Source organism: Amblyomma maculatum, chromosome 1, assembly GCF_055883805.1.
Source record: "Amblyomma maculatum isolate TAMU_Amacu chromosome 1, ASM5588380v1, whole genome shotgun sequence".
Lineage (NCBI taxonomy): Eukaryota > Metazoa > Arthropoda > Arachnida > Ixodida > Ixodidae > Amblyomma > Amblyomma maculatum.
The window spans coordinates 25,578,509-25,601,042 of record NC_139344.1 but is presented as its reverse complement, the minus strand read 5'-3'; the positions used below and the strand labels follow the sequence as shown (position 1 = coordinate 25,601,042).

Below are 22,534 nucleotides of genomic sequence, written 5' to 3'. Positions count from 1 at the left end.
GAGTCTTTAATATGGCTGTTTGAACAAAATAACTCTTTATGACCAGGTAAGAGGTTTCTATTGGTCCCGTCTCCCTCGCGGAAAGTCCGTGATTGCTGTTCGTCCCTGTCGGCTGGGATGTAGCCTTGAAGCAGCAAGCTGGGGTTACAGATGATCGTCTTCTTGTTCTTTTTTGTTTCTCGTGTTCATTTTTTCAGCGCAGAAACGTTCTTGTAGTCATGAAGCACAGCAGTTTTGACATTCGAAGGATGGCGATTTATAGTATTACGTGCGTTTGTGCTCCAACGTTCAAGCAAAGGCGCTTCCTATCGTTCGGCACATTATACGCGCCAGAAGATACGTGCATGACGTCAGACAAAATATTACACATTTTGACAACCAATGTGTCCAAATTGCGAGAAGATGCGGTAATGGTTCCGAAATGGCATGCATTCACATGCGTCAGCTTGTAGGTTGAGTGCTGAGCATAACACACTTTTAACAAGCTAACAAACAGCGCAAGGGACGGGACAAGAAAGACAAATGTTCTTTTTTTTATCACGTCCTTAAGCTGATAGTTAAGGTGACGCCACACCAACTAGCCCAACTGTCTGCTCTTGTGGCTACATTGTGTCCTCTATAGACGATCATGCTCAAGCTATTTGAATATTGTCTCCGCGCTGTGTGAATGTCTTGAAAAGCACAAGTTCGTCAAAACTTCCCAGTCCACACGGTATGGTTCTCAGCGGTATGTGTTCGCACTTTAGGCTCCTAATGTGCTACACTCTCCAGACAGTATGATGTTCACGAGTGTCGTGAAAGCCCGATCATACGGCTTATGTGGGCAGATAACTTTTCATATACTCTACGTATGTTGGTCAGGGGCTGATCACGCGGCTATCGGAAATGACCGGTGAGAGTGCATCTCAGACTACAAACCGCAAGGATCGAAACAGCCAGAACCAAAAAATCAAAACGTTTGAGATATTGTATATTTAAAACAATCTACACAGAGGCGCAACGACTTCAACTCATGCTTCACTGATGCGCACTCACTTGAAATGAAGTTGAAGCGGCGACGGAGTCTTGAGATGCCACAGCGCTTAAAATATGCATCGAAGCTGCAAGCAGCTCAACAAGACTGGTTCTACGCCCTAGCAACACATCCTTTCTTTCTGGGCGTTGGTGCCCTGGAATATTAACTTTCTTCGACATACACGCCTTAGCAAGTGCTCCACTGCGATCCATATTTGTTACGTTAGTCACCTAATGCGAAGATGACGTCATTGTGGGATTTTGGGGACATATAAACAACTTTATGGGGATCTCTGCAGCCAGCCGGATAATTATATAAGCTACTGAGAAACCCTTTCTTGTATACAGAAGCCTGCAAAAGAGGACTATTCTATCCGAGATTCATGGAGTACATTGCACACCAGCATATATATGCTAGTGCGACATAGAGATCAAATTATTAGCCATCATCAAATGTAGTTTTTTTAGGGCACATGTCTAGCTCTCCCGGTTTCCCAGACGAACTATTGCCTTTTCTTGACAAAAGCATTTTCTGATACCACGTGAATCACGTGCATTGCATTCAAGTTTGAATGTAATGCGCTTGGTTCAGATTTCCGGCGTGCAATTTCGCGTTATAATTAAGTGTTATTAGCTCCATTTTCTAACAACGCGTCACCAATACTTCCGTCTAACTACAGCGTCGAACCGACTTTATAGTGTAGCGGTGGCACTTCTAATGCGAGAAGAAATCGGCATTGACGTCCGCACCGATCTCAGTATTTCGTTCAATCGTTGCGTAGGTTTTCGCTTTAAGGAAACAATTCTGCTTCATTTCAATCCAGAGACAGACATTTAGAACGCAATAAGAATGTTTAAATAGCTACATATTAAGAACTGCTAGCGCTCCCTAGATCTCCTTCACACACTATTTTAGAACGGTGCTCTCTGCCGTGCATTCATGATGATTGCCGCTGTTGGTATGTCCGATATATCATTTAAAATACGTGAGAAGTTATACCACATCTTTGGGAATGCTTATGTATAATAAGGTCCTACTTCGAGTCCTACAACCTGTGCGCTACTAGCGCAAATTTATTCCGAGATGCACCATTCAAGCGCTTTAGAAAGCTGCATGGACGACTGTACGTCTTTTTTTCTCTTTACATTAAGCGAACTGATTTACGAACTGCTTACTGCTTACGGTTAATAGAATTCACACTCACTATAATTTCGACTTTTGTTGCTGTGTGGATAATCAATTACTCTATTTTCAGACAAACGCACACGAGTGAAGAGCAGCGGCAGAACAATAATTATCGTTTTATCAGCACCGTACTCGTACGACACGTTTTTTTCGCACAGAAAACATTGTTCCGAATTCAAAGAGGATCAAATAGGCGCGACGTTGAAAGCGAAAGCGAATTGTTCAGCTGTGCTGTTCAAACGTTTTATTAACAACGGTCAGGTTTTTTATGAGAGATGCTTAATATTTTACACAATGTGGAGGGTGCGTTATGGCATGTATTTTAGTCGATGCCTCGAGTAGACGGGCAGCAGGAGCATCGTTGGAAGCTCTTCAACGGGTGTTACTCTCCATTTTCATGAAGAAGCCTGCAAATACAAAAAAAAAAATATTCATCACTTGAATACAGAGAAAAGAGAGAAAGAGAACCGAGCAAATATGTGCAATGGTGTACTATTTTGTTCGCGTTTTAAACAAGAAACAATCATTACATCACACATATAATATTGGCGGGGAAGTAATTAACGAAGTACAAGCTGTAAAATACTTAGTTGTCATAATAACATCATCAGTAACCTGGAACAAACATATTGATAATATATGCTTTACCGCACGTATAAGGCTCTGTGGGCCATTCGAAGAAAATTGGCGGCAGCCCCAACAAAGGCGAAGCTTACTGCATACAGATCCCTGGTTAGACCGATTTTGGGGTATGCGTCATGTTAATGAGACCCTTACACCCCAACCAATATAGACAGTTGGAAAGGGTGCAGAGCATGGCCGTCCGTTTTATTTGCCACCGCTGCAGACGAACAGACAGCTTAACAGAGATGATTAATTTCCTCGACCTTCAGACCCTCCGATCGAGACGAATGGAATTGTAAACTAATTGAACATATTATTGCCAACCAGATTAATGAATTTTTAGATGCGCAAAATGTCCTCTCTAAATTCCAACACGGGTTTAGAAAAGGATACTCAACAATAACGCAACTATTGACAGTAATACACTCACTTGCTTCATATCTTGATAAGAACGGTCAGATTGATGCAAAATTTCTAGATTTCAGCAAAGCTTTCGATAGAGTCCCACATGACAAACTAATATTAAAACTTCGAAGCATTGGCCTACCTGAAATTTTGATCATATGGATAACAAACTATTTAACCAATCGGTACCAATTTGTAGAAGTTAATGAGGAACAATCAGGTTGCCTTCCGGTCGGCTCTGGGGTGCCTCAAGGAAGCGTGCTGGGGCCATTATTGTTTTTATTATATATTAATGATCTTACAACTGACCTTGATCACAATGTGCATATCAGGCTGTTTGCAGTTGATAGTGTGCTTTTTCAAGAAATACCTTCTATTAATGACTAAATCCATCTTAACTCCTCTCTGGCTAAGATTTATGAATGGTGTAAAACGTGGGACATGAAAGTTAACACTGATAAGACCGTCGTTCTTCGCTTCGGTCGCAGAAAAACTCCGCTCTCTTTTATCTACAGGCTATGTTCTTCACCTTGGTTGGAAGAGGCCAAGTACAACTATGTAGATGTCACGCTTATTAATACTTTGTCATGGAACTTACATATAGATAACATCTGCTCTTCCGCTTTACGTAAACTATACTTTTTAAGACATAAGCTTAAAAATTCTCCCCCGAGCGTAAAACTACTTGCTTACAATTCACTAATTAGACCGAAACTTGAATATACATGCGTTGTTTGGGACCCGTTTACTAAACACAATATCACCCGTTTAGATAAGGTACAAAGAAAAGCTGTGAGATTAATTTACTCTAAATTTTCTCCGTATGACTCACCCTCCGAATTAGTGCAGGTTAGTGGTATTGAATGTCTTGAACAACGAAGAAAAAATTTACGCTTGCAATTTCTTTCCGCGCTTTGGAATCGAGACCTAGCTATTAACCCTTCGCCATATCTGTCGCTTTTATTATCGAGGTATATGCGCCACCATCATCCTAACTCGCTGACGCCGTATTTCGCACGAACTGATTTATTTAAGTTTTCATTTTTTCCTCTCACAGTAACCGACTGGAATGATTCATTATTGCCTTTCTCCACACTTTGATGTTTATTACCTTTGTTATTATTGTTTTGTTGCCACGTTACCACCCTGCTTGGACCTGTTCAAGGTTTGCAGTATTGAAAAAAGAAAGAAGAAAGAAAGATTCAAGTTCTTATACCTCCTATACAGCAATAAGACGCAGATTAACAAGGCTCGCTACTTTACCCCTTTATCACGGTCTAACACATGCTTTAGCCACAGTAAACTTTTACAAAAATAACAGGCTTCTATAGATTCCTTTAAATATTCTAATTTCCCCAAGACTGTGTCCGATTGGAATAGGGTGCCTCAGAATGTTGTGGATTGTAAGGATGAAGTGGAATTTATTGCCTTTTAAAAAGTATGAATGTTTAACTTTTCTTCTTTGCCTTTATTTTGTATTTCTGGTTTGTACATGTTTGTTTCACCACTCCTGCTTGGACTCCAGAAGGAGTCTGCAGTATAGTTAAATAAATAAATAAATATAAATATCTTATAGGAGAGAGAGAGAGAGAACACTCTTTAATGAAATAAACATTTTGGCCAGCGTTAATCGTATAATATGAGGACATACAACTGACCTAAATAAATGCAAGCCAAGAGGAGTAGTCTACAATCATGTGATTTCTGAGAAGGACATAGTTTAGGGACGAGAAAGCGAAAGACTAGGACAGGACGGGTGTTAGTCATGTCTTAGCCTTTCCTTGTCCTCGCATTTATACAACGTCCTTGTTCTAAACTTGTCTGATTAACTCGCCCCTCAGCATACCGTATTACTTGACTATCCTAACTATCATTTCCGAACTATCAGCAACCTTCACCGCTGAGTTAGAATACAACGTACTGGCAACAACGCCATTAATTCAGTAAACATTTGTGCGGTTTGTTGTCTCTTCTGTCACTACTAAGTGCTGCACGCCACTATATAGTGTGCGTATTGGCATTTAGTTCTTTGTCTCGCCGAAGAATGCATCCAAGATGATGACGAAATCACTAAAGAACCTATATATGCCGCCTGTTTAGTAGTGTGTCCACGTCGGCCCTTCGGTATCTGGGAAAAGTTTTCTGAGGCCCGCTTCGATAAGAATACGTGCCCTTTTATTGGAATGAACATTACTGGGCCCCTTAAGTTCTCTAGAACAGGCAATACACTGTAGAAGCGATGGCGAAATCGCGTTAAAAAACACGACGCCAAAAGAAGGAGACGTATCACAGAAGGAGTGCAACCCGGCTTCTGCAGACATTCACCAACTAGCCCGACAACAGCCTTTGCTATCGCAATAAACCATCCGTATTAGTGAATCGTCTCCTTGATACGAGCTTGAAAAGAGCTACTTGCGCAAAGTCAGATATAAAGCGAAGTAAAAATAACTTTATTTTGTATTGCTTTCAAGAAGCAACCTGGTGTTAGCAGAAAAGGTGCATTTAGATGTTCGGAATACGATATAATTCAGAAATCTTTAAGACGCGCTGGCCTCCATCGTATTGTGGGAGAGGCCACTCTAAAGGAAGATCTAAGAGATTTCCACCGGTTCGGGCTTCGTTCCGAGGAACAGAAGTATGAAAGGCAGTCTTCAAGAATGACGCAATGATTACGCGTACGATAGCGCAATGTGTTTATCCTGTAAACAAAGCTTCTATGCGGTAGCCCAAAGATAACGAAAATTATCTCCCCGGGCTAAAGGTTTCGCCTTCACCATGATGCTTCGTTTAGAATGGTAGCAATGCTCCCAAAAGTATAATCGCATTTTGCCCTGCTTAATGTTGATTTGGTGCTGCTTACCCTCAACTTCGTGGGTCACTATTTAGGTATACATTTCAATTTTCTTTAGAGTGCTACTCAGTGACATGTGAAAACTGTCATGTCATTTAAGGGATAGAATTATAATGGTAATGATATGGTACAGGCTGCCACGAAATGAATCCGAGTGCCAGGGCGCTCGGCGGCAGAAAACAGCCAGGGTCTGCACGTGCGCTACCCCATTAACAAGAGAACCTCGTCCTCTAGAGAACCTACTCTATCGCTGCTACCAATTGGCAACTGCTAGGAGCCCTTTAGTCGTTTTGCAGAGATCTGTGGGGCAGCCAAGAGACGGCGCAAAGAAACTGGCTACCCTTTAAAGCAAGTCATTGCTTGGCGCCGTTGCCAACAGTCGTTCCGCGCAAAACTGGTGCTCTACTTGGCTGTGTGCTAGCTCCATTGTCTGGCTTAACGTCGCACTGGCGGCCCCTTTTCGTTCACCTCTTGCGCAGTTCTTTATGTGAGTTACTCTTGCACCGCGAATGTTAAAATGTGGCGCGCATACACTCCGTGGATGTAATAAAGAGTGATGAAACGGATACTATATATAAATGAAGGAGCATAGAATTACTGCTGCGTACTTCTACATGATGTTCAGCGCATTTGACCCTAAATTAAGGTTGTGTTCAAAATGCCACACTTTCATCAAGGTTCGCCGAAATTTGTATGTTGTGCAATTAGTTTTGCTGATCTCTTCTTTTGACTCGGGATGACTAATATTCCCAAGATTTATATTCACTCACGCGTCCGTATTTGTTGACGCAGACCAACCTTTCCGTTCGTTCCCACAGCGTTTCATCGTAATTATATACAGAGGAAAATTATAAAGAAGACAATAAATACAACGTTCTTTTCTGTCCCAAAGTTGCACTGCACTCTCCTCGTTGTTAACTTCCTCTCTACTTGTGCGGTATTCTCGCTTCTATTCTTCTTTTTTTTTTTTTTTTTTTTTACGTTTGCACTTTGTGCGACCTGAGAAAATGGTTAATTAAGGCGAAAAATATAGGGGCACGAGTGAAAATAGAACCTTTGAATAGTCGCTATCCCAAGTCGCAAGTTTGCGACCAGTGGACTAACAACACGGAAATGTCGGCGACCCTTGGGAAATCTGTTGCATTCTGAATACAACGTTAATATGGGACGAAACAAACAGAATCTCACGTGGAAGAACATTCTGTCAAAGAAATAGGCTGCTTAATGGTTTTTTGATGACCATTTCTACGTCGCTTCGTTAGTGTCAGAAAAGGAAACCTGACAATTTACTAAAATGGTTTCGTATTTGTGGCGCAAAAAGGAAGAAGAAAAATCGTAGAGCAACTGGCAATGAACTAAACGAAACTGAGCTGCCAGGGCGATTTGAAGGCAGACTGCGCAACCAGCACAAGTTAAAATGAATCTGCCCTTTACACGCCATGGCTTTAGATAACGGCACCGAGCTTCAAAGTCACAAGCTCGAAACGACGGCTTTGCTCCAGACGGCGAACAGCGTCACTAACGCAGTTTCGGCTACCCTTCAGCTCCCTGAACAATGCCTGTACACAAGGCTCTTGCATTTGCCTATTGGTAGCAATGAAGTGCCAGTCTGGGTTTCCTACAGAAACGAGGCTATCATATAAACAGTCCTTGCATGCGCGGACAGTGGCCGTACTGTTTTTTATTTTTGTTTTGTTTTTTTCTTTTGTCGATGACCGACTATGGGGCGTCCCGAATTATTCTATAAACCGCTGTACATGGACAAAAAGCTGAAGGCAAGGCATTAAAGGTTCTGCCTAAATTTTGCGTGTCTGGTCCCAGCCAGACTAATTCATTTCGTAGACTAATTTCGTAAACCAGCTTATATGAAGGGTATTTGTCTCCTCATCCTTATTCTGCAGAAATTAAGATTGATTCGAATTTTTTATACAGTGCGAATTGCAGCGCTAGAAAATTCTCTAACAGTGTTTACAGCTAACTACACTATCAATAAATAACGCCAAAATTCTTTAATACCTGATGTTGGTCGAGAACGAAAGATGGGATGCTTTTCTATGGCCTCTGTTAATTCTAGAATATAAAACACCAAAGACATTATCGCATTATGCTTTCGTAAGAATCACGTCATAACTGGCTTTATATCGGCACCTTGATTCAAATAAATTATTTTTTTTTATGAGTGGTGCGGTTAAGTACTCGAAGACACGTATCGGGCTGAAGTGAAATTTCTTGCCGCACCAGCCGCATAGGCTCCGATGATATAAAACGCTCTGTACTGAACACAATTTCTTTGATTCGATAAGTGTCACTGCAGATGGCTTAAGATGCCGGTGAAATGCAAATATACCTGTCTAAATTGATTTTGTCGCAAGGTAGAAGTATTGAGGCAATCTACATTAGCTCAAAACGCTCTTATATCCTTGAAAGCCCGCATGAAACGTTCGCAAAATTTAGATAATATAGAGATGTGGACGCAAGCACTGCACTAAAAATATCGAAAGCTGTACGCGATAAAAGCAATAACAAATAAACAAACAAACGAAATATTCCACAATGTCGAGCCCAACTAACGAAGAAATGGTCCATTCAGCAAAATCGGCTGCACCCTATCTCAAAAATATCGATATCAGCTGGAACACGCCGAATTCCTCTCAGGCAGGCACTACCGGCTAAGGGTATCTCGTGATGATGAACGCCATCGTAGAAAGCAAGCGCAAAACTCTTTACCAAGCTAATCATTTAACTTTAAGCACACATATCCCAGCCTCTGGTGAAAGGGGATTCGAGCCGTTCCAAAATACCTTGTACCTTGCGCATCATTGCGCCTTTCGGCAAGCTTGTCTCGCAGCTTCAAAGCGGAGTGTGCCGGAGACCTTATCGTGCCATCAGGTATCCGCCCAGGTGCCCTGGAAAGAAGGCCGCGTGGTCGTGGCCCAGGCCTGCCCCGTGCAGCGCTCCCCCGGCGGCGTACAGGTGCTGCGACTCGGACTGCTGCAGGAGGGCGCCGTAAGGGTTGCGGACCACGTACTCCGGCTCGTTCACGTAGTCCCTGTGTCCATGGCCATAGCCCCGGCTCCTGTGGCCGTGCCGGTCGTCGCCCTCGTGGATGGTGCGCACCATGAAGCCGTGCGGGTACTCCTCTCCGCCAGCGTACACGTGCTCGCCGACTCCCTGCCCGATGCTGGCGTGGCTGGGCGCCAGCGCCAGGCAGCAAGCCAGCAGGGCGAGTGCTGAGATCTGCGGGCGTCGCTGAGTCTCAGTGAGGCCTGGAGGTACCCAAGCTGAGCCCGCTATTAAGTACAGCACTTGAGACGTTAAGCTTGTATTTTAAATTCCTTATTTTAGTAGTCTGCTGTGGCTCGCTAAGTGACCGTTCTAAACAGTGCTGTTAACCGTCAGTACGGAATTCTTTGGTTAAGTTATTCGTTTTTTTTTTGTTTTTTTTTTCTTTTTTTTTTGTGCGGAGGAAAAACTGAAAAGAAATAGTTGATGTCGTTATCATGCAACGTTCATTTTCCTTTTAAGGGGAGGAAATTTGAACGCGAAATAAGAAAGAAATGCGGGCTGCGTTACGTTAGGCTGAGTTGCAAGCTGCGCTGGTTATAGCTGCGCATGATCGGGAAGCGCAAAACAATTTGGCGCCTCTTATCGGTAAACACAAATGTAATATCTGCCTTTTTAAAGCTGTGTTTGCGGCGAGAGCGTATCAGCTTATGCTGCCGTGTCGTGAAGTTTCATCCTGGGGGCTGGTTTTGTTAAAACCCACAAATGAAATAGAGGAAAAAAAAGCTTTTTTAACCGCCCAGTGATAACGAAGGTAGTACCAAAGAGTGTCCTCCTTTTTGAGCGTATAATTTGGTAACAGTGCTCGAGACAGCACAGATTACCCTGTCCCAGCCCTCATGCTTGCGCGGAACTGCCTTCCCACTCAACTTCAAAGCCAGCATCGTGAAAGCGAGTCCTCTGTCTGAGATGGCAAGAGGGTTCCCCTTTCAAGGGAAGCTCTCTTCTTCCACAAGCTGCTCCGCAGGGAACAATTCTGATTTTTTTTTCTTTTTCGCGAACCAAAACTATATGGTTGGTAATTAACTAGCGTGATTTTTGTTTTTTTTTTACATGTCGGTATTTTACCGGTCGGAGGGAATCCAGAAGGTACATGCTTCCCACACAGAATCGGGCTTTCACCAAACGATAAATATTCTGATGACGCAAAAAAAGCCACATTCAACTGCTCACATTCTTTCCTGCTTGTCGCGAACGGCCAAGTCTAAATCCGCGCACCTGTAAAACGTCATTAAGGATGCCTGTGAAATCAGTTGTTCTGTCGAACAACGAAATACCTTTGTGCCTGATTCTCTTGACACACTGAGCATCATCGATAATTTTGCCCTCAGCGTCTCAGGGTCCAACAAACTCCCATAAGGCAGTTCTCTCTTACTTTTCCTTTGCTGTAAGCTGTCATAAAGTCGAATTGTCCACTTGAGTACCGATTGCATATAAAAGGAATGGTTCGCCTCAGAAGAAACCACTATGTGCGCGTCAATACGTTTTATTTGCTCATTGCTTTCGAGGTACTATGAGCAACAGCTGCGGAATAACACATCAGGCTCGCGTTTTCACTGCACCGTTGTGCCTTAACAGTGCTGCAAGTGCACTCTTTCATTACCTGATTGCTCAAATTAAATCATGTGCACAATGATTCGAATTTTTGGGGGATACTTATTCACCCTAAAATTGCCTTTGGTAAATAACTTTTCCAAACTTTTTATGTGAAACTCTGAGCGTTCATGTTTTTTTTTTTTTTTTTTTTTTTTTAAGGCTGGGAGGTAAGACATTTGAAACCGTGAGGAACATATGAAAAACCGCAACAAGCTAAGATGAACATGCTAAGAGGAAAAACAGGAAGAAATTAAGGTCCACATGCTCTGTTGGTGACAAGGCTGTCATTGCGCGACGCCATATATATTTCGGTATGTACCGTCTTTCCCTGAAGTAACTGAGTAGCCGAGTCGACTTCCGGAGTAAGCTCGAGGCCGACAGCGGCTCTGCGCTCTCGAACAGGGGCAATTGCTTCGACTACGAGTGTAAGCTGGCTAACGTAAGGTTCTCTCAGCTTCGAAGGCGCACAATCGCACGACGCGCATGGTACCTGCTATCCAAAGAAGGAGAGCGAGAGCGAAAGCTTACGTCAGCACGTTTACTCGCATAGTCGAAGCCAGCGCCGAAGAGCGCAGACCGTCGCTTGGCTTCGAGCTTGCTCCGGAAGCCAGCGCGTCTCCTCGCTTACTTTTGGCAAAGACGATACGTCAGATACAACATAAAATACAACGCAAATATTTTTCAGGAATAATGAACCCTAAAGACGATCCATTGGCGCATCTGCTTGCACTGTGGCACCAAGCTCCGCAAATACGACGCGAAGAAACTTTCGAAATAATATTTTCCGGCAGCGACGTCACTGGCAGTTATTTCATCTCAGTTGTGAAGTTGAAGGCTTGCCCTCCTTCCTTTAACTTCCTCTTTCTCTCTTCCCCAGTGTGTAGTAGAAGGCCAAGGTCTCTTTACCGCCGGCCGACCTCTCCACCTTTCTTCTCATTAAATTACGCTCTCTCTCTCTCTCTTTCTCTCTCTCAGTTGTGCAACTTTAGCGAAAAAAATATGAGCATAATAGAAAGAGGCATAGGAGAGGTTAGGAGGCCGAATGAGGCATATACTGTACTGAAGGATGGGCATGTACTGTGTTATCGAGGTTTACCAGAGAGGCGACAACTAGGAGTAGGTTTCCTTGTCAATAAGTATATAGCGGGTAATACAGATGAATTCTATAGTATTAATGAGAGGGTAGCAGGCATCGTTATGAGGCTTAATAAGCGATATAAACTGAAGGTTGTACAGGCCTATGCACCTACATGTAGTTATGATGACCAGGCAGTTGAAAGCTTCTGCGAAGATGTAGAATCGGCAATGCGAAGAGTAAAGACGCAGTACACTGTGCTAATGGGCGACTTCAATGCCAAGGTAGGGAAAAACCAGGCAGGAGACCAGGCAGTAGGTGACTATGGCATTGGTTCTAGGAATAGCAGGGGGGAGTTACTGCTTGAGTTTACAGAGCGCAATAACTTAAGAATCATGAATACCTTCTTCAGCAAACGCAAGAACCGGAAATGGACATGGAAAAGTCCTAACGGGGAGACTAAAAATGAAATTGACTTCATAATGTGTTCAACCCCCGCCATTATGCAAGATGTAGAGGTAATCGGAAAAGTGCGATGCAGTGACCCCAGGATGGTGAGGTCCCGAATAAGCCTAAATCTGAAGAAGGAATGCAACAAATTAGTAAGAAAGAAGCCCATCAACGAATTAGCGGTTAGGGGGAGGGCAGAAGAGTTCAGGATCTCGCTACAGAATAGATATCAAGCTCTAAACGAGGATGGCGACATTACCCTAGAAGCAATGAACAATAATTTCAGAGATATCATTACTGAATGTGCGGTAGAAATAGGCGGTAGGATAGCTAGAGAGGATACCGGTAAGCTATCTAAGGAGACGAAAGATTTGATTAAGAAACGCCAGAGTATGAAAGCTTCCAATCCAACAGACCAGATTGAATTGGCCGAGATATCAAAGCTAATCAATAAGCGCAAGGTGGCCGATATAAGGAAGTATAACATGAAGAAAATTGAGCATGCTGTAAAGAACGGAGGAAGCCTTAAAGCGGTAAAGAAGAAATTGGGCATAGGCAAAAACCAGATGTGTGCGATAAGGGACAAGGCGGGCAACGTCATCACGAATATGGATAAGATAGTCAAAGTAGCCGTGGAGTTCTATACAAATCTCTACAGTAGCTAAAGTAGTCAGGACCGTAATGAGATTGGCGGCAGGGAAAAACAGTCAGACGTTCCACCAGTGACGAAGGACTAGGTCAAGAAAGCATTAGAAACTATGAAAAGGGGGAAATCAGCTGGAGAGGATCAGATACCTACAGATTTGATGAAGGACGGGGGGGGGGGGGGGGGGGGGATATCGTGCTAGAAAAACTGGCCACCCTGTATACGCAGTGCCTGGTGTCATCGACGGTACCGGAACCCCGGAAGAATGCAAACATTAGCCTCATTCATAAGAAAGGGGACTCTAAGGACCTTAAAAATTACAGACCAGTCAGCTTACTGTCTGTTACGTATAAGGTATTTACTAAGGTAATCGCTAATAGAGTCAGGACAACCTTAGACTGCAATCAAGCAAAGCATCAAGCAGGTTTTCGGAAACGGTACTCTACTATCGATCATATCCATACCATCAATCAGGTGATAGAAAAATGCTCGGAATATATCCAGCCCTTATACATAGCATTCATTGATTACGAAAAAGCATTTGAATCAGTTGAAACCTCGGCGGTGATGCAGGCATTGCGAAATCAGGGGATAGACGAACCGTACGTGAAAGTGCTGGAGGATATATATAGCGGCTGCACAGCAACCATAGTTCTGCATAAAGAAAGTAACAAAATTCCCATAAAGAAAGGTGTTAGGCAAGGAGACACAATCTCCCCAGTACTATTCACAGCTTGCTTAGAGGAAGTATTCAGAGACCTGGAATGGAGCAGTTAGGGATAAGGGTAGATGGAGAATACCTCAGTAATCTGCGATTTGCTGATGACATTGCCTTGCTAAGCAACTCGGGGGATGAACTGCAAATAATGATTGGTGACCTAGACAGGAAAAGTAGAAAGGTAGGCTTTAAAATCAATATGCAGAAGACTAAGGTAATGTTCAACAGCTTCGGAAAGGAACAGCAGTTTACGTTAGGTAGCGAAGTACTGGAAGTAGTAGGCGAATATGTCTTCTTAGGACAGGTAGTAACCGCAGATCCGGACCATGAAAAGGAAATAATAGGAAATAAGGAAATAAAGAAAAAGGAAATAAGAAGAATAAGATTAGGATGGAGCGCATTTGGCAAGCACTCACAGATTATGACTAGCAGCTTACCGGTATCGCTAAAGAGGAAAGTATATAACAGTTGCATCTTACCAGTACTGACCTATGGGGCTGAAACGTGGAGGCTAACCAAGAGAGTTCTACTTAAGTTGAGGACAACCCAGAGGGCTATGGAACGAAAAATGGTAGGGGTAACATTAAGAGATAGGAAGCGTGCAGAGTGGGTCAGAGAAGTAACTCAGGTTACCGACATTCTAGTGGAAATTAAGAAGAAGAAGAAATGGGCATAGGCAGGACATGTAGTGCGAAGAGAGGATAACCGATGGTCGCTTAGGGTAACAAACTGGATTCCAAGGGAAGGAAAGCGTAGCAGGGGGCGGCAGAAAGTTAGGTGGGCGGATGAGATTAAGAAGTTCGCAGGGATCAAGTGGATGCAGCTAGCACAGAACCGGGCTAAGTGGAGAAATATGGGAGAGGCCTTCGCCCTGCAGTGGGTATAGTCAAGCTGATGATGATGATGATGAATAGAAAGAATAAAATTATTTCCGAGATATTATTTGGTAATATTGTGACCTAACAAAGCGATGCTCGTTATACTAAAGAACTATGCACAAATCCCAATGCATTTGTCCGATTTGAATAAAAGGGAAAGGATTCAGAGTGTTCGAGCAATACGTAGGACACTTTACAATGACTGTTGCGTGAAGCGTGAATTCCGTGTCAAGACAACGCCCTTCACGTAGGAGTGGTCCCGATATTTTTGTAAAGGTCACAGATTCCGACAGCACCGCTCATTCAGTTGGTCACGGCGAGGTGTTCATCTATTTTCCCGCATGTCTTCATCATTCGAAAGACCTACTCCCTTTCTTAAAACCTCCTGTGGCTACATAAGGCTGCTTTCTCGCTTTCTACTCCGCTTTTCTACGGCGGTGTCAAAGCTGGGTGTCATTTCAGATTCTGAAGGCAATGGTGTGCCCTGAGTCATAACGCCTAGCTACGAGTTACAGCACTACACTGCTGCCCAGCGCAAAGACGTCGTAAATATACAAACAGCGCTTAGACGCACCGTTCTGGGCCTTACAGCGATGGCCGACAAAACAAAATAATAAGTGATGTCAGAGGTGTACAAGGCGTCGGCCAAGCAGCCTGCTAGTTTGGCACACGGTGTCAGTTCAAATCCCGCTCATTACGCGCACAGGATAATATATCAGTTATTTAGAAGCATGTCGTCTGCTTCGCGTTCTTTAATAGCCCTTCGCCTCACCATGGAAGCATTGCCGGTTGCTAGGCGTTTCTATGTGCACATTTCAACTTGTTCCTCTGTTTAGCTCGCATTTATTAAGCTTTCTTTCATTATTTATGTCGTTTGCCTCCTAGCAAATAGTTAGTCTCGGCTTTGGTATGCAGAACCAGCGAGTGGTACTGCTTTTCTACAATTCACCTCACAGGCAGCAGCTGCCAATGAAAAAGGAGAAAAAAAGCAAACGAAAGATTGCTATATACAACCCTTCTTAGTAAAAAAAAAATAGACAGAATAAAAACAGAAAATGATTTTTTTTTTTTTGTCGCGGCAGATTTTTTCACTGGCCTCACAATTTCCAACACTCTAGTTTCTACAGACTTAAGGTAAGTACTGTAGAATAAACTACAGCTCTACAGATGAATGCTAAAAAATTACACACAAATCTGCATTCTTTCTGCGTATTTTTGGTGCGGTTCTTTTGTTTTCTTTTTCGACTGGATTTGCCCCAGTCTTCTCTTCGTCTACACTGTTTCACATCTTGACCTCTCACGGGCGCCTCTCTCCCACATGGTCGATGCGTGTTCCCAGAAGTACGAATCATACAGCTTTGGTTAGAAAATCTGCTGCACTTTTCTTGCCCAAATTCACAAAATTTATTAGTATCGCTCCAGTGCCTTACGCTCAATTGGTCAGTGCCCCATGACATAGCTCAGCAGTCAGACAGGCAAGGGATCCACTGCGCAAAGCCCTCTGCCACCTTAGTGCAGTACGCTACGCTCTCCATGCGTGACGGGAGACGCACTGCTTGAGCGCCGATCTCGACGCTGAAAATACGGCACTCTCTCTTTCACTAGACCAGCATGTGGTCTATAGTTGTTAACTACGAGGTTCCCTTTTATACTGACGCAGGCGAAAGGGTTTAAGAATAGCTCCTTGCGGATAACAACGGCACCGACACAGTCCTGCAATCCAGGGGAGAGCGTAAAAGATGACTGCAGCACTGAGTGAGTGCTTTAGCACACTCACGTATCTACGTTGACGGACCGATCAGGCGACGTTTGAGATATATTGTCAAAAAGATGCGGTGGGGGGGCGGGGGGGGGGGGGAGGATCTGCACGTCTTATAGTACACACGTTTCACGTCGTTAAGCTTCAAGCACACTGTTCCGTGCTAATGAGACAGCAGACACTTTGGTAACGGTCATCATATATACCACGCCGGGGTGCCGCAGTGGTTACGGCGCTCGACTACTGTTCCCAAGAACGCGTCCCGGCCTCGGCGGCCGCTTTTTGATGGAGGCGAAAAGCAAGACGCCCGTGTGCTGTGCGATGTTAGTGCACGTTCAAGAACCCCAGGTGGACGAAATTTCCGGAGTCCTGCACTACGGCGCCTCTCATAGCCTGAGTCGCTTTGGGACGTTAAACCCCACAAACCAAACCAATCATCATATATGGCGCCTTCAAGCAATTGCAAGCATCTGGCATGTATGCACTCAGTGCGCCATTTTTGCAGAATATATGACACTGCTGCATACAAGCGCTACAAGTAACGGCTACCTGCCTGGCTCCATGCATGCACTGGTCGTAAAAAGAGCGAAATACTGAATAGGAAGCAGCAAAACCACACCAGAGCGACGATGTCAGGAGAATACAAAGATTAGTTGTCGGGCAGACCGTACTCGTCCAGCCTCACTGCTTTGTTGCTTTGGGCCTTCGACGCTGCTGTTTGCAGCCCTCGGTGATCTGTCTCCAAAATTATTTCTTGAGAGCGCTCATCAATGGCCACGCCGCTTTATTCTTGCGGATCTTTTGGTGATTTTTTTTTGTTGAAAATACGTTCATTTTCTGATCGGCTCTGCGTCCGCTTTTCTTAACGTCCACATCAGAAATGAGTCACTGCAACACAGCGCGAATCTTTAGTTTATAGATTTATCTCTTTGTCATGAATAGTTTGTGAAAGCTTCAGGCAAAATGTGAATGATGTAGCAACTTTCTATTATCATACGTAGCGCAAGCTATAAAAGTATTTATACAACTGCTTGATTTACTAGGGGAAATAAATATGCATCGCAGCTGAGGGCGATGGAAAGGAGCAGTCAGAACACATACTGTCCAGTCGATGCCTTTCTTCTGTCTTCTTCTGTATCGCAGTTTTCCTCCTGTAAATGCTTCACTAATCGACTCCTGAACGAGTTTTGCTGAAGTACTTTAACTTCCTCGCGTAACAACTCATGTGCGCTCTGGAAGTACGTCAAATTCCACTCGACATATAGTTGTAGTTCATAAAAATGCCTACTGATGAGTTATTTTGTACCAAGGCGTTTTCCAATAAATAACTTTTCGATGATCGTTTCCAAATAGTATTTCACGCACAATTTCAACTGCCAGCGAACACCTAGAATTTCTTTAGTCATTATTTGCCGGTTTCCCGTCGCGAGTACTGCTGTATTTTGTGGCTGTCGGAGAGGCAGAGCATGCCTGTTTGTGTTGCCTAAATGTTCGCAGCGTCAGTAAAGGCCGTACGACCACATAATATGGCTGGTTCTAGGCCGTGTCAAGTTACTGAGTAATTTCGGATAGGGTTTGCGTCTACCCCTGTCCTCTGCTGCTCTGAAAATGAGTGCTGTTTTCTCTCGCAGAACTTATGAGGCGCGCCCAGCTTCCAACAGAAACCTTCAGAAAGGAGCAGATATTTCCTATTTGGTCGCCGAAAATCAGCTCTTAGGAATTGGAACGGAAGTGAGCACGTGCAGAGCTGATAGGCCTATATGATAGTGCCTCTCGACGAAGACTGAAATTCTAGGAAGTGCTGAAGAATTACAACTTTCGAGAATGAAAAACCATAACGTCTCCTTCTATACGCAGGGCAAAGTTGCGCGGCTCCGTTACGGCTAAAGGCTTTGGCTTAGAGGAAGGAAATTTCCTGGAAGTAAGAACGGGTCCAGCATCCGCATCCGCGTACGTGCCCAGAAAAGCCAGCAGGTTATTTTGGAAGAATAGAGAATCCTGGCTAGGGGGGCGTGTGCTGGGCAGCTCTTCCAAGGACCCCCGCTCTGGGCCATTTTCCTCAAAGCTCCGCAAAGTATCGCAATCATCGCTCGCAAAACAACGGTGCAGAAAAGAGACTCCCTCCCTGACTGCGGTCCTGCTCAATGTCTCTTGGAAGTGCCGAGCGTTCCTTCCTTGTCGGCAGAGGCAGAGAACGTGCTTTCCACAATCGACGTCGCGTACGTCGCTTGACGGGTCGCGCTCTACGACGTAATCGGGTACGTTGGTCGCCGCTAGAGTCTGGCAGTACAGGAAAAGGATTCATTAACGCCGTTCGTAACAAAGTCCTACACGATATTTATCTTTTCAAAGGCTTTAAATAATACTATCGCCTGCTACTCTCACTCATCTACAAATTATGAAAAGCCCATGGTTCTAATTTCCAACTTAATGGAGGCAAGTAGTATTTGACCCGTGCGCTCTTATACGTCATCGGTATTATATTAAGCAATTTTGCAGGTATAGGTTTTCAATAGTAACTCGATTTTGCCCCATTATTCATGAATGCCGATAGCTCAGCATAATGGCTGTCTACTCTTCACCGTTCTAAAGCGTTCCTTCCTCCGGCCTGCTTTCTGGGTGCGGGATCGGAATTTCTGCCAAAATAAACGCAAATTGAGTGGCTGCTTCAGTGTTACTCATAAATCATTCTCTGCTGACTTCAAACAGTGCGGTTCTGAACAGTTCTGCGGGATCACATGGATAGGAAGCATGGCTTTGCGCTAGAAAATTGTTTCTTGCGCCGATCATGTATATGCGGAAATAAATTGAATCTTAGAATATGCAACATTACTTTTCTGTCCACGGCATTGTTCTTCTGCACGCTTTGTATTGGTAACCAATAATTTAAATAAAAAGAAACATGTTGCCTTTGTCACATTCCCAGCAAGCTAAGATAATGGTAGTGCGTATCACTCGCTAAAAAAATTTAGTTGCTAACCTTGGCGGCAGTTAGTCTAGAGCAAGTCGAACGAAGTTTGCGTCATACTGTGATTTTTCAGTGCAATGGTGTAATTTGTTCCCTTATCCTGCATATTTTACAATTGTCGATGCTCGGCGCCTACTTACTGTCTTTAGAGGAACTCTCGTAAGGGTTGTGTTGTTGAAACGTTATATAGAAACAAGTTTCAGAGAACTTTTTTTTAAATTATTATTATGGTGCAAAGCGTGCAGAGCTACGTCGAACATGACGAAACGACTCCCGACATAACTTCGCTTTCAATTCTTCAGGTGGAAATACAAGAGCACGTCTCTGTGATTTGTATGTCCACTTGAAGAAATTAGGTCGCTCGATTATTTGAACACTGAGTCTGTTTGTGAAAGCGGCTTTGTCAAATGCGAACTCTCTTCAGGAATAATGAAGCCACATCTATAATACATACATCCATCCATCCTTTCGTTTCCCCCCCCTTTTTTTTTTCGGTGGCTATCTTTCTGGACTATACTTCCGTTAACTTTCTGCTCTGGCGGTAAGCACACACTTAACTGAAGTGCAAAGCATACTTATTGCAAATACTCAATAGATCTGAACACTATAAACCACACACACCCGACGGATTCTATGAAGCCAGTGCGAAGTTTACTCCTGGCTAAAGGATTTCAGTTAGCACCAGCTTCCTCACCTGTAACTAATGCAGAGCAGTCCGCGCCAAATGCTCTTATAAATCAAGTTTGAAAGATAGACTCGCAATAGTTGTCATTTCCCATCTATGACTATTGCTACTGGACGCTGTTCTGGATGCTGCGGTTGCAGGCCTCTCGCCGGCGCTAAAACTGAAGATACAATGGTTCGCTCGCGCACAGCTGCTAGCTGCTGCTGCTCTCCAACTCACCTTGATGTGAGACGTCATGTCGTCTCGCAGCCGGCGCTGTGTCCCCACCTCAGCTGTCCGAAATCCAGAATGGCAAGAAACCGCGCGTGCGTTTGCAAAGGGCCATTTATAGCTTCCTTTTGGCCGAGCGGTTCGGGGGACCCCTCCCCCGTAGTGGCGGCGAGGACGGGGGCGGTGAGGCAGTGCCGGTGCGGAATCGGGAAGGAGGCGCTGGACAAGGAAAGAGGGCCGCCGGCTACCGTCCAGCGAGCGCCCTTCCTCCTCGGCCCTTCACACGTCATCCACGAGCAACTCGCAATACTCTCGCTTCTCGCTCCGCTGTTCCTGTTTTCTCTACCTCGTGGGGCCGTACGCACCCGGTCCGATTCGGCGTTCTTCAGCCGGCGATGCACAGTTACCAGTTATAGAAAAGCCGGCCCTCTCCCAGACGCGCTCGAGGGCGCGAGACGAGAAGCCTGGAGGAAGATGGCAGTGTGTTTTCTTCGGTCGGTGTGCATATCCTCCATGCGGGCATGTTTTGTTTCTGGTGGCGATCTCCGCCGCCGGTTCCTTCGGTCTCCTCGCCCATGCCGCTCGTACGCGCGACCTTAACCGGCGGGCTTTTTTGCGTGGCACCTCTTTCAAAGAGAACAGCGCGCGCAGTACTATTTTTAGGCGGCCTCCTCAGTGGAGGTCCGCCGCCCGTTACACATGGAACGCGAGGCGCGTGCTCGCGTCGCCGAATTGAGCCTCCGCCGAGGGCTAGGAACGTAGCCCGCAATGCTCTCGGTACAAAGCCCATCCGCCTACCACCACCGCAGACGTTCACGAGCAGCACAGCGGCTGGCCGTGTTTTTCTTGCTCCTGTTCTTCGAGTACTTTTGGCCAGAGCAGTTCGAGCCCTAACTCTAAATATGGACACCACGCTGACGGCCAACGCAGGCTACGGTAGTTAGTACAGATTCGAGTCAGCGTTTACGCTTCGGAAGGGCATGAAAAGGTTAGCAGAGACGTTCGCCTCGGCTGTCTGTGAAGATGTTAAAAACGAAACAGTTCGCAATGGGAAGCATGAGGCTCTAAAAATATGATTCCGTTCATTTGCACGCATCTCACACGAAGCTATAAGGAACTGTTTGATTTTCCAAGCCACGCAGAAGAAATGGTGCCAAAAACGGCCCTCAAAATACACGGCAGAATGCGTAACGTCCCTATGATGTCAATACGCGCAGAATGACCAACCCGATACGACACTTGCGCCTCTCGAAGTTAAGGGATATGGTTTAAAAGTACTTCGATATGATAAGACAACTTCCACGCGTATCTTGCACAAACTCCACTTCAAAAGGTGTCGTGGAACGAGAAAGTAAAGAAATACTCCAGGTAATTGAAGCCATTTTCAGCGCGCGGCCTACTCTCTATATTTAGTTAATCGAGGGGAAATCAACGAGCAGCCTGGAGGGACGCCTTGACGTGCCATCGGCACCGCCGCTCCGTCTTGGAAGAGGAAGTGATTATCACTGCACTAATAATGGAATGCCAGCGGCTCAGACGGGTTGTTTGTCTCGCGAGCAACGCCGCCAGACAACGGCACTCGTTTTTGGGGCTTCGTCAGCTCTCACGTTCCGTATAGATATGTATAGAGCCCCGCCAGAGCCAAATTTGAACCTTGGATTCTTAGTCACTGCCTCAAAACTTCCTCTCCTTAACAGTGAATGTCTGGACTGGCAAAGAAAGAAAAGGTGGTATAGTTTCAGCGTAGTCAGACCAAGTAGCACATCGGAAGGCTTCTTGCGCACAGATAGAAGTTGGTGGAGAAGACGGGCGTGCAGTGCACGGCGCGAGAATGGGCTGTAGTCTGCACGCGGGACGACGGGTTGCGACAACTGTTAATGATGATTTTCAGTATGACCTCATCATGCTATTGGGCCTTCACAGTATTTGGAGGAGTAGGATGGCTTATAGACACTGTGATGTCGATGCACGATCTGTATGTGATTATTTTGTTGAACAAGTGCATAAACTAAAAGAAATTTTGAAGCAGCAAGACGCTGCGGAGGAGGTCTTGAGTCTGATGGGCGAACTTGTCGTAATGAAAGTCCATTAGACACGGTTGTCAGCCAAGGGGCATGGCAACCACGATCTTTTACTGATGTATTTGTACCAATTCATGCAATAAAAAGAAAAGAGACAATAGCTACAACGATCCGTATACGATTGCCAGGAGAAGTACGTGGGTTCGAATCCACTCCAAATGTTTCTTTCTGTCTAGTGCCAAACACTAGAAAAGGAACCCTTGGATTAGTGCTTAGAACGAAAATGTTTTTCTCAAACCGCAAAAGGTACCAGGTATATCGAAATATGCGGTCGCTTGAATCAGGAATGCTTGGATGGCTTTATTAGCTAAAGAATTATTTTTAA

At 44.7% G+C, this 22,534-nt stretch overlaps 1 protein-coding gene across 1 annotated transcript; it reads right to left on the bottom strand.

The window, feature by feature from the left end:
• Positions 1 to 2,432: 2,432 nt before the first annotated feature.
• Positions 2,433 to 20,320, bottom strand: LOC146201961 (uncharacterized). The gene is made up of 3 exons (XM_084583745.1): positions 20,138 to 20,320; positions 8,889 to 9,317; positions 2,433 to 2,607 (listed from the first exon to the last, which is right to left on the bottom strand). The coding sequence occupies exons 1-2, from the start codon at positions 20,153 to 20,155 to the stop codon at positions 8,955 to 8,957; spliced, it is 381 nt and encodes a 126-aa protein (XP_084439871.1). The 5' UTR covers positions 20,156 to 20,320; the 3' UTR covers positions 2,433 to 2,607; positions 8,889 to 8,954.
• Between the last annotated feature and the right edge of the window lie 2,214 nt (positions 20,321 to 22,534).